Source organism: Nicotiana tabacum, chromosome 8 (assembly GCF_000715075.1).
Source record: "Nicotiana tabacum cultivar K326 chromosome 8, ASM71507v2, whole genome shotgun sequence".
Lineage (NCBI taxonomy): Eukaryota > Viridiplantae > Streptophyta > Magnoliopsida > Solanales > Solanaceae > Nicotiana > Nicotiana tabacum.
Window position 1 is genome coordinate 170,081,159 of NC_134087.1, and position 13,001 is coordinate 170,094,159.

The 13,001-nt window shown below is 36.3% G+C and overlaps 1 protein-coding gene across 1 annotated transcript; it reads left to right on the plus strand.

Moving 5' to 3' along the window:
- Positions 1-5,318: 5,318 nt before the first annotated feature.
- Positions 5,319-11,675, plus strand: LOC107799951 (B-box zinc finger protein 22-like). The gene is made up of 3 exons (XM_016623094.2): positions 5,319-6,240; positions 9,263-9,691; positions 10,791-11,675. The coding sequence occupies exons 1-3, from the start codon at positions 6,058-6,060 to the stop codon at positions 11,067-11,069; spliced, it is 891 nt and encodes a 296-aa protein (XP_016478580.2). The 5' UTR covers positions 5,319-6,057; the 3' UTR covers positions 11,070-11,675.
- The last annotated feature ends 1,326 nt before the right edge of the window (positions 11,676-13,001 follow it).

Consider the following 13,001-nt stretch of genomic DNA (forward strand, 5'->3'; position numbering starts at 1 on the left):
TAAAGGTACCTCCAAATGAGCTTAATGCAACAAGCTCACCATGGTCGTTCGACGCTCGGGGGATGGATATTATTGGACCAATCGAGCCCATCGCTTCCAATGGACACAGGTTTATTGATGGTCACTTTCCTATAACCAGCACAAATCATTGAAGGTCAACCTGTGGTTCAGTTAGATAAGCTAGAAGTAGAAGAGGAGGAAAACAAGTGGAGATGTGCATTGATATCATACATCATAAGTGATGGTCCAGGTTACAAAGCAATGAAACGATACATCAAATTGCGGGCACATGTTGCTGAGCCTGAGCTGTTTTTTCACGAAGAAGGTTATTATATCATCAAATTTCAGTCTGCAACATATGCACGTGAGATACTATGTGTTGGCCTTGCTCTATTGCTAACAAGCCCATCATCCTAAAACCATGGACTCCAGACATTGATTTCACAGAGGAATTTCCTACTGTTATGCCACTATGGGTGAAGTTTCTTAAACTACCTATGTCTTGCTGGGGTGCTAGCTCGTTAAGCAGAATTGCTAGTGTTATTGGGACCCTTATTTTTGCTGATGAGTGTACTATTAAGCGGACTCGAGTATCCTATGCTCGAATTCTTATTGAGGTTAATGTAACCAAAGAACTGCCCCACTGAAATTATGGTTATGGACCCTAATGAAATTATGGTTATGATTGGAAACCTTCTTACTGTGATAAGTGTTTGGTTGTGGGACACAAATGTGTTACCTAGACACACCATGTTGTACAACAACCAAATCAAATAAGGAAGACAAGGGGTAACAAGGCTGTTACACAAGAATGGAGAACCAAAGGCCATGCACCTGATGCAACTGAGCTTAACAATGTAGTACAAAATGCACATGCTGATCCAAGACTAGAGGGTAACAATGTGGAACCTGTAGGCCAAACAGGTGTTACAAAGTTAGCTAATCATAGGGGGCTAAGGAGTCATCTCAACAAAGCACAGTTTTACTTGTAACTACAGAGGAAAAACAAGATGATAGAGGCAAAGCATTGCAGTCTAGCACTCAACTTAACTTCACCAACTTCCTAGCATTGACCTCTATCCAAGTGAAGAATAAGTTTGAAGCTATGTCAACAAGTAGATATGAGGATCAGATACCACATGGGATAGAGGTGGGAGTACTATAATTCTATGATGAATTGGTCGTTCTAGAACATTAGGGGTGTAAATAAAAGGTATAAACAAAAGATGGTAACACTACAAGAATTCAGCCTTCTTGTGGCGACCAAAGTCACTGCAAAGTCTATGAAAGTCGCTGCTAAAACATATTAGTGGCGACTTTTGTATTGCTGCAAGTACAACCGTAACTAAATGTTATTTGCGGCGACATTTACGCGTCGCCACAAAAACTATCCCCATTTGTAGCGATCTGGTCGCCACAAAAAGTATACAAATACGCTACAAAAAACAATTTCACTAGAATAAATTTTAATTGGGTCGCCACTGTATGTGAGCTTTAGCTGCAACTATCATCGCAAATAATATAAGTTTAGTGGCAACTTTTTATCGCCACAAAAAGTGGTAAATCCACGAAAAGATTATTGTCTTTTTGTTGCGACCTTGGTCGCTACAAAACAAAGAAACCAACAGTGTGAACAAATTATGTCGCCACTAATACCTATTTTCTCAACAACTATATATTGACCATAATTATATATATTTTCAGTAGCAACATGTTACTCTAAAATTTAATATAGGGATATTCATATCAATTTTCAAACAATATTAAACTTATTCAATGACCCCTCGGGAAGAACTTCTTTAAATAAGAATGATCGCTTATGATAAAAGCTTGAATAACAGTAGCTATTATGCCTAGGATACACATTATAGCAACTCATTTCTTACCATGTTCCCTTATTCAGCAAAGTATTTTATTTTCCTCAAGAGCATATACTGCCACAAATCTTCTTCCAATGTTTTAACTCTACCTTCTGTTTAAATATCAAATCATATGGCAAAAAGACTCATTCACTAATTTTAAGAAAGTATATAAGAACATAAAAATAATGAAATAGTGTCAGATTGAGGTTCGAACAAAAATAAAGAGAAACATAGAAAAATAAAACTGACCTCAGATTGAAGGTTCGAACAAAACCCAAATAAATATTGTCAAAAAAAATTGAAAATGCACATAACCATATAAAAACATAAAAAGAATGAAATACCAAAAATGCAATCACAATAACAACACCAAAGGGTCTTTCAAGAAGAAACTTTCACTTACCCAGAAAAATATATAGTTGAGAGTTCAGTCAAAACTTAGATGACACAAACTGTATGAATTCCTGTAAATATTCAAATGGGTCAAAGAAATTTGAGATGAAATATGAGAATACAAATGTAAAAATATTAAAATAATAATTATTGCTAGCTGCATGCTAAAAATTTTGCCTTCTGGAATCATTATAAAGAACCCCAAATATAAAATTTTCCCTTAATACTTGCTGTATTTGGAAATCCTAAGAAAACCCAACATGCTTTCATATAACCCAAAAGAAAAATGAAAGTATTTAGAGATTTTAACACATACATAATTTGAGCTTTTGGGTCAGTAACTGGAAGCAGAGAAACAGAGCAACCAACATAGTTCTTCCTTTGTAGTTGAGAAATGGAGCATCTATATGAGATTTACATTTTATGATTTTAGGGATTTTGAGCAGAGTAGGGGAGAGCAGTGAGTTTTAGAAGAGAGGGGGTTTCTAGTGAGAGGGAACAATAAAATTGAGAAATGGAGGGGAAAGCAAGAATTTTGTTCTTTTAAGGTCTTCTGTTGTTTTAATTGTTATGTGCCTCTTTTTTTTTTGGCAAAATACATAACTACCCACCTGACCTATGACCCAAATTTCCCCTTACACATTTTCTGTGGATGATAATAATATTACACACGCAACCTTTCTAAAGTGTAGCTAGTACACACCACTTTTTTCTTGACCAACTTTTCAAAATATGTGTAAGGTCACGCGCCAATAAGGTCGTGACACGTGTCCTAACTCAAGAAAAAAAAGAAAAAACTAAATTTACACCAATTGATAATATTTAAAAGAAAACAAACAAAAAAGAAACAAAGCCCTCTCCCCCACGTTTCTCATCTTCTTCTGAACCCCATACCCATCGACCTCTTCCTCTAAACTCCAACAGTCATGGCAAATCCCCACCAGAACAAAATATTAACATGAATCAAGAACCTATCCATATAATTGAAGCACCCAAACTTATCAAATTTTGAAATTCCTATTTACCAAAATTAAAATCAAAATCTGCAACTGTAGATTCAAAAGCTGCAACCAAAATCAAAGTCAAACTTATTTTATCCCTTTATTCCGGTCACACGCTCCTCTCATTATAAAGGGAAAAAGAAAAAAAGGAAAAGAAAAAACTTCAAAATGACTAGTTTACCGGCAAGCTTCTCGAGTAGAGAAAACGATCGAAGTAATTATCCAATGAGATTGAGTGAACAATACCTTGAGAAAAGAAAATGGAGGCTAGAAAGATATTTTTTGGTAAAACGAAAAAAGATAAAAAGAAAAGAATAATGTAGGCCATTAGATCGACTTTATTAAATCTGAGTCGTTGTAATAAAGCTGCAGATGGGCATGTTGACAAAACATGTATAGATCTGACGCGCTCACTTTATTTGTTAAACACGCACGCCTCATCTGACAAAAGTAGTGTGTCTTAGACACACTTTAGAAAGATTGCGTGTGTAAAATAATTTTTGTTTGCAGAAAGTGTGTAAGGGGGATTTGGGTCATAGGTCAGGTGACAACTTATGTATTTTGCCTTTTTTTAATTAAAATAACTAAGTAATAGAGGCGACCCAGTCGCTCCAAAAACTATTTAGCAGTGACTCTATTAAAATCGCCACAAAATCCGTGGAGCCAAAGTTTTACTTTCGCGGGAATGAAATATTTCAGCCTTTAGTTGCATATATCAGAGGCGACCTAATAAAGTCGCAACTAAATATTGTCATTTTGTAGCGACATTTTAAAGTCGCCGCTAAAACTATAACTTTTGCTGCAACGCAATGGGTCACCACAATATGTCTCCATAATAAGTCCAGTTTCTTGTAGTGTAAGAGAGTACATGAGAGTAAATAAAATAAAGCTTGTAGGACTTATAAAAACTAAAGTAAAGGAATAGAATGCTTAAAGGATTGCAAAAGCTATCGCATTGGATGGAATGTGCTAACAAACAACCAAGCTGCAGTCAATGGTAGAATCTGGATACTATGGGATACTTTTCTAACCTTACAATTGACATTGAGACTTCCCTTCATCAAGCAGGAAATATCCATACAAGCTGCTTCTACTTTGCTTTTCCTCCTCCTCCTCCTCCTCCTCCTCCTCCTCCTCCTCCTCTCCCTCCTTAATTATTGTGAAAATAGAGGTAACAATGAATTCATATGATGTTTGTGAACATATTTTAAGGTGTTTCAATGGCAATGAGCTGCTATAAAGCTCCTCTCTATGTTTCTGCTTAGGGTTTCATTTCAATTGCAAAATGCGTCTATTAAATTTGTTGTTGTTTTGATAAATTGATTATCCAGGTTTGTTATTTATTATATTTGAAAGTTATGTTTCAAACTTGAGCTCATTTGAAATAGATTTGGGTGTTGAATCATGTGTTAAATTGTTGAAATTCAAAGAATAAATTTCTACGCAATTTGCACTTTAGACTAATTAGTCTTAAGTTCATGCAAAACTTTAGTTCCACTTCAGACTAGTTAGTCTTAAGTGTATCTTGAGTGCAATTTTTGCATTTAGACTAATTCGTCTTAAGTGCATGCAAAAATTTGAAAGCACTTCAGATGTGATTGTCTGAAGTTTGCACTGTCTCAAACGCTAATATTACCCGAAATTTGTAACTTCGCATATGAAGTTTGCACTGTCATTAGGAGAACTTTAGACACGAAAATTATTCGAAAATTCTTACCTTAGACGTGAATTTTTGAAACTTCAGACAGCACGTCTGAAGTGTGTTCCAAAGCAGGTAAAGTTACTATTTTTGGTGCAACAAGAGTATAAGTTCAATAGTGTCCCAAAAATTGAGTATATCAGCACTTCCTCTGAATGGAACTTGGGTCTTATCAGTAAGGGACAACTGCACTCTAAAGGGCCATTTGGTTTAAGGAATCACATGGATTATCTATTTATAAAATTTTGAAATTAAATTTATCCATTATTTAATTGGAGGTATTAACTTAATATGTACATTTTTATATCATATTTTTAATATAATCTATCTCGAATAAAATATGGAATATGTCATAGAGGTTATAGTCCTAGTTTTATTTTATTTCTAATGTTAATCCTGCAATAACTGCCTCGAAGACAATACTATGGCACTGCCTTACTCCAAACAGACTCGCGAGAACGCGTGGACGCTTCGTCAGCATAACCATTGACAATCTGGCTCAACCTAACACCAACAGGCAGTCTTGAGTCTCCGCACTTGACGAGTAGGAGTAGTTGTTCACGGGCCCTTTTTTCCTGCCTATAATCCTCAAACAGTACCCTTACATATAAAAATAAAAAGATTCATGTTATCTTTGAGGGTAGAGAGGATGTCACAGTTTTGTTGTTTATCCACAAATAAAGATTCTTCGGTACGCTTCGAATTTCAGCAATTCCCCTCAACTCAGACCAAGAGTTGTGAGTCTGACTAGAGCGCGTGACACCGCCAGATATCCCCTTATAACCCTAACCAGCTCAGCGAGCTGGTTAACACCCTAGCATCTGACACGTGTACAACCGCCTTTCTGCCAAGAAAAAAATCAAACATTTTGGAAACATAACCGTAAACCCCGTTAAAGACATCAGTCTGCACCTTACTACACACCTCTTTTAAATCCAAGTTGCCTCTGGGCGGTTGTGGCAGGCACCATTTTTCTCTTCCTTTACACAGAAGACACCCCCTTTAGTTTTCCCACAACCCCTTTTCACCATTTCACTTGCAGATCTTAGTTTTTTCTCTGTTGCTTGTGTTTTTTGGAGGGTGGAAAGGTGGATTTTTAAGGATGAAGATTCAGTGTAACGTGTGTGAGTCAGCAGAGGCGAGGGTTTTGTGCTGTGCGGACGAGGCTGCTCTTTGTTGGTCTTGTGATGATAAAGTTCATGCTGCAAATAAGCTTGCTAGTAAGCACCAGAGAGTTCCTCTTTCTGCTTCATCTTCACCCATGCCCAAGTGTGACATCTGCCAGGTAAAATTGACTTTTATTTATCTATATTCAGTTTGTTTTGTTTGTGTAGTCTGAGGTGTCATGTGTTTGGTTTTTGTCTGTCTGCTAGCGTAATTCAATCAAAGGAAAGGACACGATCTTTGACTTGTTTTTACAAATATCTTTGTTGCACTATAGAGTAGTTGTGAAATACCATATCTTCTTATGGGGAGGAGGGGTCACAAGTAGATACAAAAGTAAATAAGTGGTACTGTCACTGAGTTTAAGAAAAAAAAAAAAAAAGACTTTTGGAATTTGTGATGCTAAACAAGTCGGGAGGTGAAGAAAAAATATTATTAAAATCTCTGATTGATCTCTACAATTCTTTATTTCCTCCACACATAAAATAATCTATCAATATTCCTGTTTATAATAGTATGGAACATATTTCAACTAGAAACAGGAAAGCATATTCCTACATTTTTTCTAACTGCAAATCCTATTTAGACATGAATTAAATAAATCAAATCCTAAATAACTAAGGTTTCCTACTACAACTTTAAATTAGTTTTCCAACATTCTCCCGTAATTCAAAGTTGTATACGTCTGACTTGTCCGTTGTGCAGTTATGTTGGAGCACTTATCTCCAACTCTCACTTTTGATGAAGCACATGTCTTCATCCCTCGATTCGTTGATGCACTTTGCATCAACACTCAATTTTGTTGAAGCCCCTGTCACCAACTGTCGATGCACTTTGTCATTAACACCCAATTTTGTTGAAGCCCATGTCTCCAACTCACGCTGATGCACTTTGTCACCAACAACCAATTTTGTTGAAACACGTAATCAACTTTCAATATTTTTTCTAAAACCTCTCTCCAACTTTTAGAGAAGAGTGTCTTTATCTTGTACCATATTTGTTGCATCTCTTTAAACTTGTTTTTCTTTTTTGAATCTATCATGAAACTTTTCATCGAATAATCTAATTTTGTCGACAACTATCTATGATTTTGCCAACATATTTTTTTGGGCCATACAGGCGGCACACACAGCGGAAGCTACTTGATTCTCTTCCAAGATCGTAGAAGCTCTGATATCAATATGTAGGAAAACTATTTTATTATAACTCTCTGAAAGCTCTCTACAATTCTTTATTTCCTCCACACATAAAATAAGCTATCAATATCCCTATTTATAATAGTATGAAACCTATTTCAACTAGAAACATGAAAGTCTATTCCTACATTTATTCTAACTGCAAATCCTATTTAGACATGAATTAAATAAACCAAATCCTAAATAACTAAGATTTCCTACTACAACTTTGAATTAGTTTTCCAACAGGAGGGTTCAGGTATTTGTGTGGTTATAAAAACTTTTCGTTTATAAGCTTAAGCTAAATTATTTTTAAATTTAGAAAGGGATATTTTTTTGGAACCGATCAAAAAGGAAATAGGTGGAGCAGAGGGAGTATCTTTTTTATTTGTCTCTCTTCTATGACAAGACAGGACAACGCGCATTCGGTTTGTTGATTGTATTTACGTTTGACTTAAATTCTGGCTGCTGCATATCGCTTTCTCTTCTTTTTTTTTTCCCTTAATTATTGTGTTTCAAATTAGATGAGTTACTTTCCTTTTTAATATATTTCAAAATAGATGACACGTTTCAAAATTTGAAAATAATTCAACTTTAAATTTTTTATTTTATTATTTTACCTTTAATGAGAAGCTTTTATAACCACACAAATGTCATGGCTCCATAAATCTTTTACCCCTTAAGCTTTTAAGACCACAAGTTTTAAAAGTCTGTTTTTTAAAATTTCGTGCCGAGTCAAACTAGCTCGTCTAAATTGAAACGGATGGAGTATTAGTACCTTTAACATTTTACCTTTGACCTTTGCAACATGCTGGAAATTTTTGGTATATTGTTGAATGCTTTTTATGCATTGACAGAGATGCCTTTAAATAGGCTATACATGTCAATTGAAATACAGAAACATGCTGAAATAATTAGTACTAAATCAGTTGTGCTTTCAACTGAATTCAGATTCTTAAGGATCAAAGAACAGCCTTAAACTTGGTCAAGAACAGTAAAGAATAGAGTGCTCTGGTCAATTATGAAACACTTATTCAACAGGTTTGAATGCAGGTGCAACTTGAATGTGCATCTCTTTTCTCACCTTAGTATTAGACATTCAACCACATGATTTTGTCCAAATCTCTTTACACCTGTTTCTAGCACGCTGATTGCTCAGCTCTGAAAACTGTGTCTTGTTTCCCTTTCTCTCCTTGGCTTGTTTGGTAGCGATGTCCAGAGGCAGAGTCAGGATTTCAACTTTATGAGTTCTGGATTTTAGAACAACATACATCAAATGCTAATAACTGAGTCTAAATTTGATACTTATACATATTTAATGATTTTTTTAACCAATATACACTATTTAAGCAAAAGCTACTAGATTTGGCCGAAGCTGTAGGTGGGCTTCTAGCTCCCCTGCCCTTGGCCATGCCAAGTTCGATGTGTTACTTTCCGGTGTTTCAGACTCCATATATTTTTCTTTTTCATTATTCTGCCTTTCCATTTCGAGTAACTGAGGAAAGCAGAAAGTGTCTGATTCTTAACAATGGAGCCCTTATTTTTGGGGGCTGGCACCGTAGAGCATCACCCTCATGCTGGTGGCTTTCATTCAGAAAGTTTAAGAATGGTTAGCAGCTAAGGTCTAGGGAATTATTATAGCTTTTTATGTCCTTGCAAAGTTGCATTGCCTGGGTACTAATTGTAGTGAGAAAGCAAGTTATGGAACTTTTCCTGATAGCCAGAGACATGTGGCAAGGCACATGGTGTTGCGCCAAAGCAGTTATATTTTATCAGATCTATCAGAGTAGTCCCACCTCCACCTATGAAAGTCTTCATCACGTCTACATGTCATGATTGCAATTCACAAAATGAAACAAAAAAATATATGTATATGCTTCAGCATCATTTAGCTTGTACACAATTCATGCCTATTTCCAAAAGAAATTCCATTTTTATACTGATAGTAAGAGATGTTATTTTGTACAGGAAACCGTTGGCTATTTCTTTTGCCTTGAGGATCGGGCTTTGCTCTGCCGAAAATGTGACATTTCTATTCACACAGCAAATGCTTATGTCTCGGCTCACCAGAGATTTTTGCTGACAGGAGTCAAAGTGGGACTTGAACCTATCAATCCTGCTGCATCAGCATCCTCAGGGAAGTCGCATTCTGTCCAGAAGGTTGAGGAGCAAGAATCTCCTCCAATTTCTAAGAGAACTGCACCCGTGTCATCAAATGCTGTGTGTAATGACGTATTACCTGTCCAGACCAGTGGGGTTGAGGACTTTGCACGTAGTAGTCTTTCATTGGTTGGAGGTTCTACGGCTGGAATCATTCCACAATGGCAGTTTGATGAATTTCTTGGAATGGGTGATTTCAATCAGAACTACGGATACATGGATTATGGATCATCTAAGGTATGATTTATGTCTTATCCCTTTTCCTCATCTTTTGGTAAGAAGGGTTTTAGTTCTTTTTATCTTTGAATTTATTGTACACGATGGTATTGCGTCTATCTTCATCCAAATGTAGAGTTACGCACTGTGTATGCCAGCGGATACACGTACAGGTCTCTTGCTGGAGTATGGCCTGTATGCCTTTGTTATGTGCATGTCATTTTGTATACATGTAACATTAAGGCACTTGCACGGTGTTCATTTCCATATGGATATGTGGAAGCTTCAGATTGAGCTTTGTGTCGTGGCATTCATGCTTCAGTCATGTGCACTCTTGAGTTTAGTTGTATATACATGTATCTGCCTCAATAAGGACTAGACTTACTGCAAGGAATTCATTTTCATATGGAGACACGGAAGCATCTGATGGCAAGTGTCTGGTAACTTAATCTATTGGTTCCACTAGCTAAAGCTGAATAGAGCTAAACCTTACGCGGAAGGTGTGAACCTACCATATAAAATCTCGGAGTGTGAAAGGCAGGTCCAGGTACAAACTTGCCAGCCTTATGCCAACTGCATCAGTCACCAAGTCCAGTCACCCCAAGATCATAGACTTTGTGATCGCTAATGCTGTCTTGGTGGATAACTATGTCACTTTGGCAGACTCTCAGGTGCTGGGAGTTCTAACTCTTGAGAAGTATCGAGATGATAGATGAAGAGTAGTCAGACTCTTCTGGTTACAGCTAATGCGAAAATATGTGTAGCTATCAAAGAATTGTCCCTATGTGCAAAATATATCTGTATTTATATCTGTGGTGGCATATTGGCGGATGTATCTTATTTATGGTGAAAACTGAGTTTTACTTTACCATCACTTGGCGAGGATAAGACGGGTGAAACTGAGGGAGTTGGAAAGCACTATCGTGTATCATATTTGTTATTTCACCTATCTGTAGTTTCCTGTTGAATTACCACTTTGATGACAGCCTGTACTGTAGATTGAATATCATGCTTGTACAAGTCTCAGTTTTTTCAATGGGCTATTAATATATTTTACCGCTGTAGACACATTTCAATGTGGTACCTAATTATAGTTTTTTCATTCCTTGAAATCTATCAGGCTGACAATGGAAAGGTTGGAGAATCAGATAGCTCCCCAATCTTAAGAGATGCTGAAGTTGAAGGTGATGAGTGCTTTAGTGAGGTGCCGGAGGCATGTTGGGCTGTGCCACAAATTCCTTCGCCACCTACAGCTTCTGGACTTTACTGGCCGGCGAAAACTCTCCAGAATCCATTTGATTCTGCAGTGTTCGAGTCTGACGGTAGTTGCTCCTCTTTGCAGAACTTTCAACATCAACAATCAAATGGTTTTGTTTTCAAAAGGAGAAGGGCCTTTTAGCGCATTCTCCCCAAGTTTCTACATTAGGTAGTGAATAAAATGTTTAGGCACTGATCGTGTTAGGTAGGATATAGCGACAAGTGGTACGTAGTTTATGTTTTGTTTGAGCAAGTGTCTACCCCTTCCTGGTTGCCTTGCGAGGTTGGTCGTATAAATGATTCTGATTACTGCTGAATGTATGGGTTTAGCTCAACGCCCCAGCGGTCGTGCAAAGAATCATGTTATAGGAAATACCAGTGGATTCTTCCGGATATTTGCAAACCAGCAAAGTCAGTTGTTACCCTCATCTTCAAACTTGTCCTTGGATGGAAGGAAGTAACTGCTCAGACTTACGGGTAAACGAAGAGGCCGTGTTGGAGGTACTCCTAGTTTTTTGCTATCGCATGAATGTTGGCGTTAGTCAAGTTTTGATGCTTGCGGTAGCTAAATTGGTGTATGATGCATCGTTCAAATATTACAAGTTTGGATCTCAAGTTTAGCCGCAGAAGAATAGCTTCATAGTTCTAGTTACAGAATGATGTTATGGCTAACAGCTGTTTGTGGCCACTTGTAGCTATGTATAACAGATAATGATCAGCTTATGAATGGATATCTGTTTATGCTTCATTTTCCTCCATTGCATATTTGTTCCTTCTATCCTTTAGCTTAGATTACCTGTACTGGTAGTTACAAGTGGTGTGAAAGTGACCTCCTGGTCTTTAAGGATGGTGGTGTTTACAGCAATTCTCAGTGGGTTTAAAGCCAAACAGTGAGGTATGTTTCACAGGTTTGATATTCAAGTTTATCAGGCTCCACAAAGATCAGATGATAGTCTAATTGTCTACGCACATCATATACAAGGTGGTCCATCATTTATCTCATGGTTATGTTTGGTGCCGAGTGTGGGCCTTCCATGGCTCAGGGGTTTTAGGATCTAGCCCATAGTTGGTTGACTCGGAAGCGCCATGTCTTTAGCTTCAACTGCGACGCCGCAGGATGAACGATGCTGCTGTCCAAGGGGGTATTTTGAAGGAGAAATATTTTATTATCTATATCTATCTATATCTATATTATTATAAAAGGACGAATAATTTATGCTAAATGTTGAACGACTAAAATATCCTTGAAACATTGATCGATTTTTATAATCTTAAATATTTATATAATTTGAGGATATAATTGTAAAACACGAATAATTTATGCTAAATGTTGAACGATTAAAATATCCTCGAAACATTGATCAATTTGTATAATCTTAAATATTTATATAATTTAAGGATATAATTGTAAATCGCCTATGGCTAGAATTCTTTTTCCATTTAAAGTTTAAACTACACATGAGGCAACCGTAAAAGTTGCAATTCTTGTCGGTTTTAGGAGTTCCTTTATCAAGTTTAACTTATTACAAATTTACAACTCCTTTTACGTTTTGGAGAATCTCTTATTTCGAGCACTTTCTTATTTCTTTAGTTTAGAATTCTTTTTTATTCTTTTAGTTAGGAGTCCTTACTTTCTTTCTTTTTTGGTTGTCTATTTCAATTATCCAATTTTACCTTACATAGTTTTTTCCCCCTGAATTATATAGGCGAACACATTTATATAAGAAGGTATTATTCTACGGTCTTCATCATCGAAAATCTGGATAGAGCTACTACAAAAATAAATTTGATACTGAACAAAATTGTTATTTAATTATTTTACTAACATTAGTGAATAGTTATTTAATTTTCTTAATATGCACGATATCAAAATCAGTCAAATTTTGCATATTAAATTCTTTCTTATTTAAACTACAGATTTGTTAAAAAAAAAAAAATGTGTACTCCCTTCGGTCCATAATAAGTGATTTTTTTGGCTTTTTTTGAGGTCCAAAATATCTGATTTTTCCAGATTTCAAGAATGAACTAATTAATTTTTTCCTACATTGCTCTTGGAGTAAATAGTGTTGGAGTA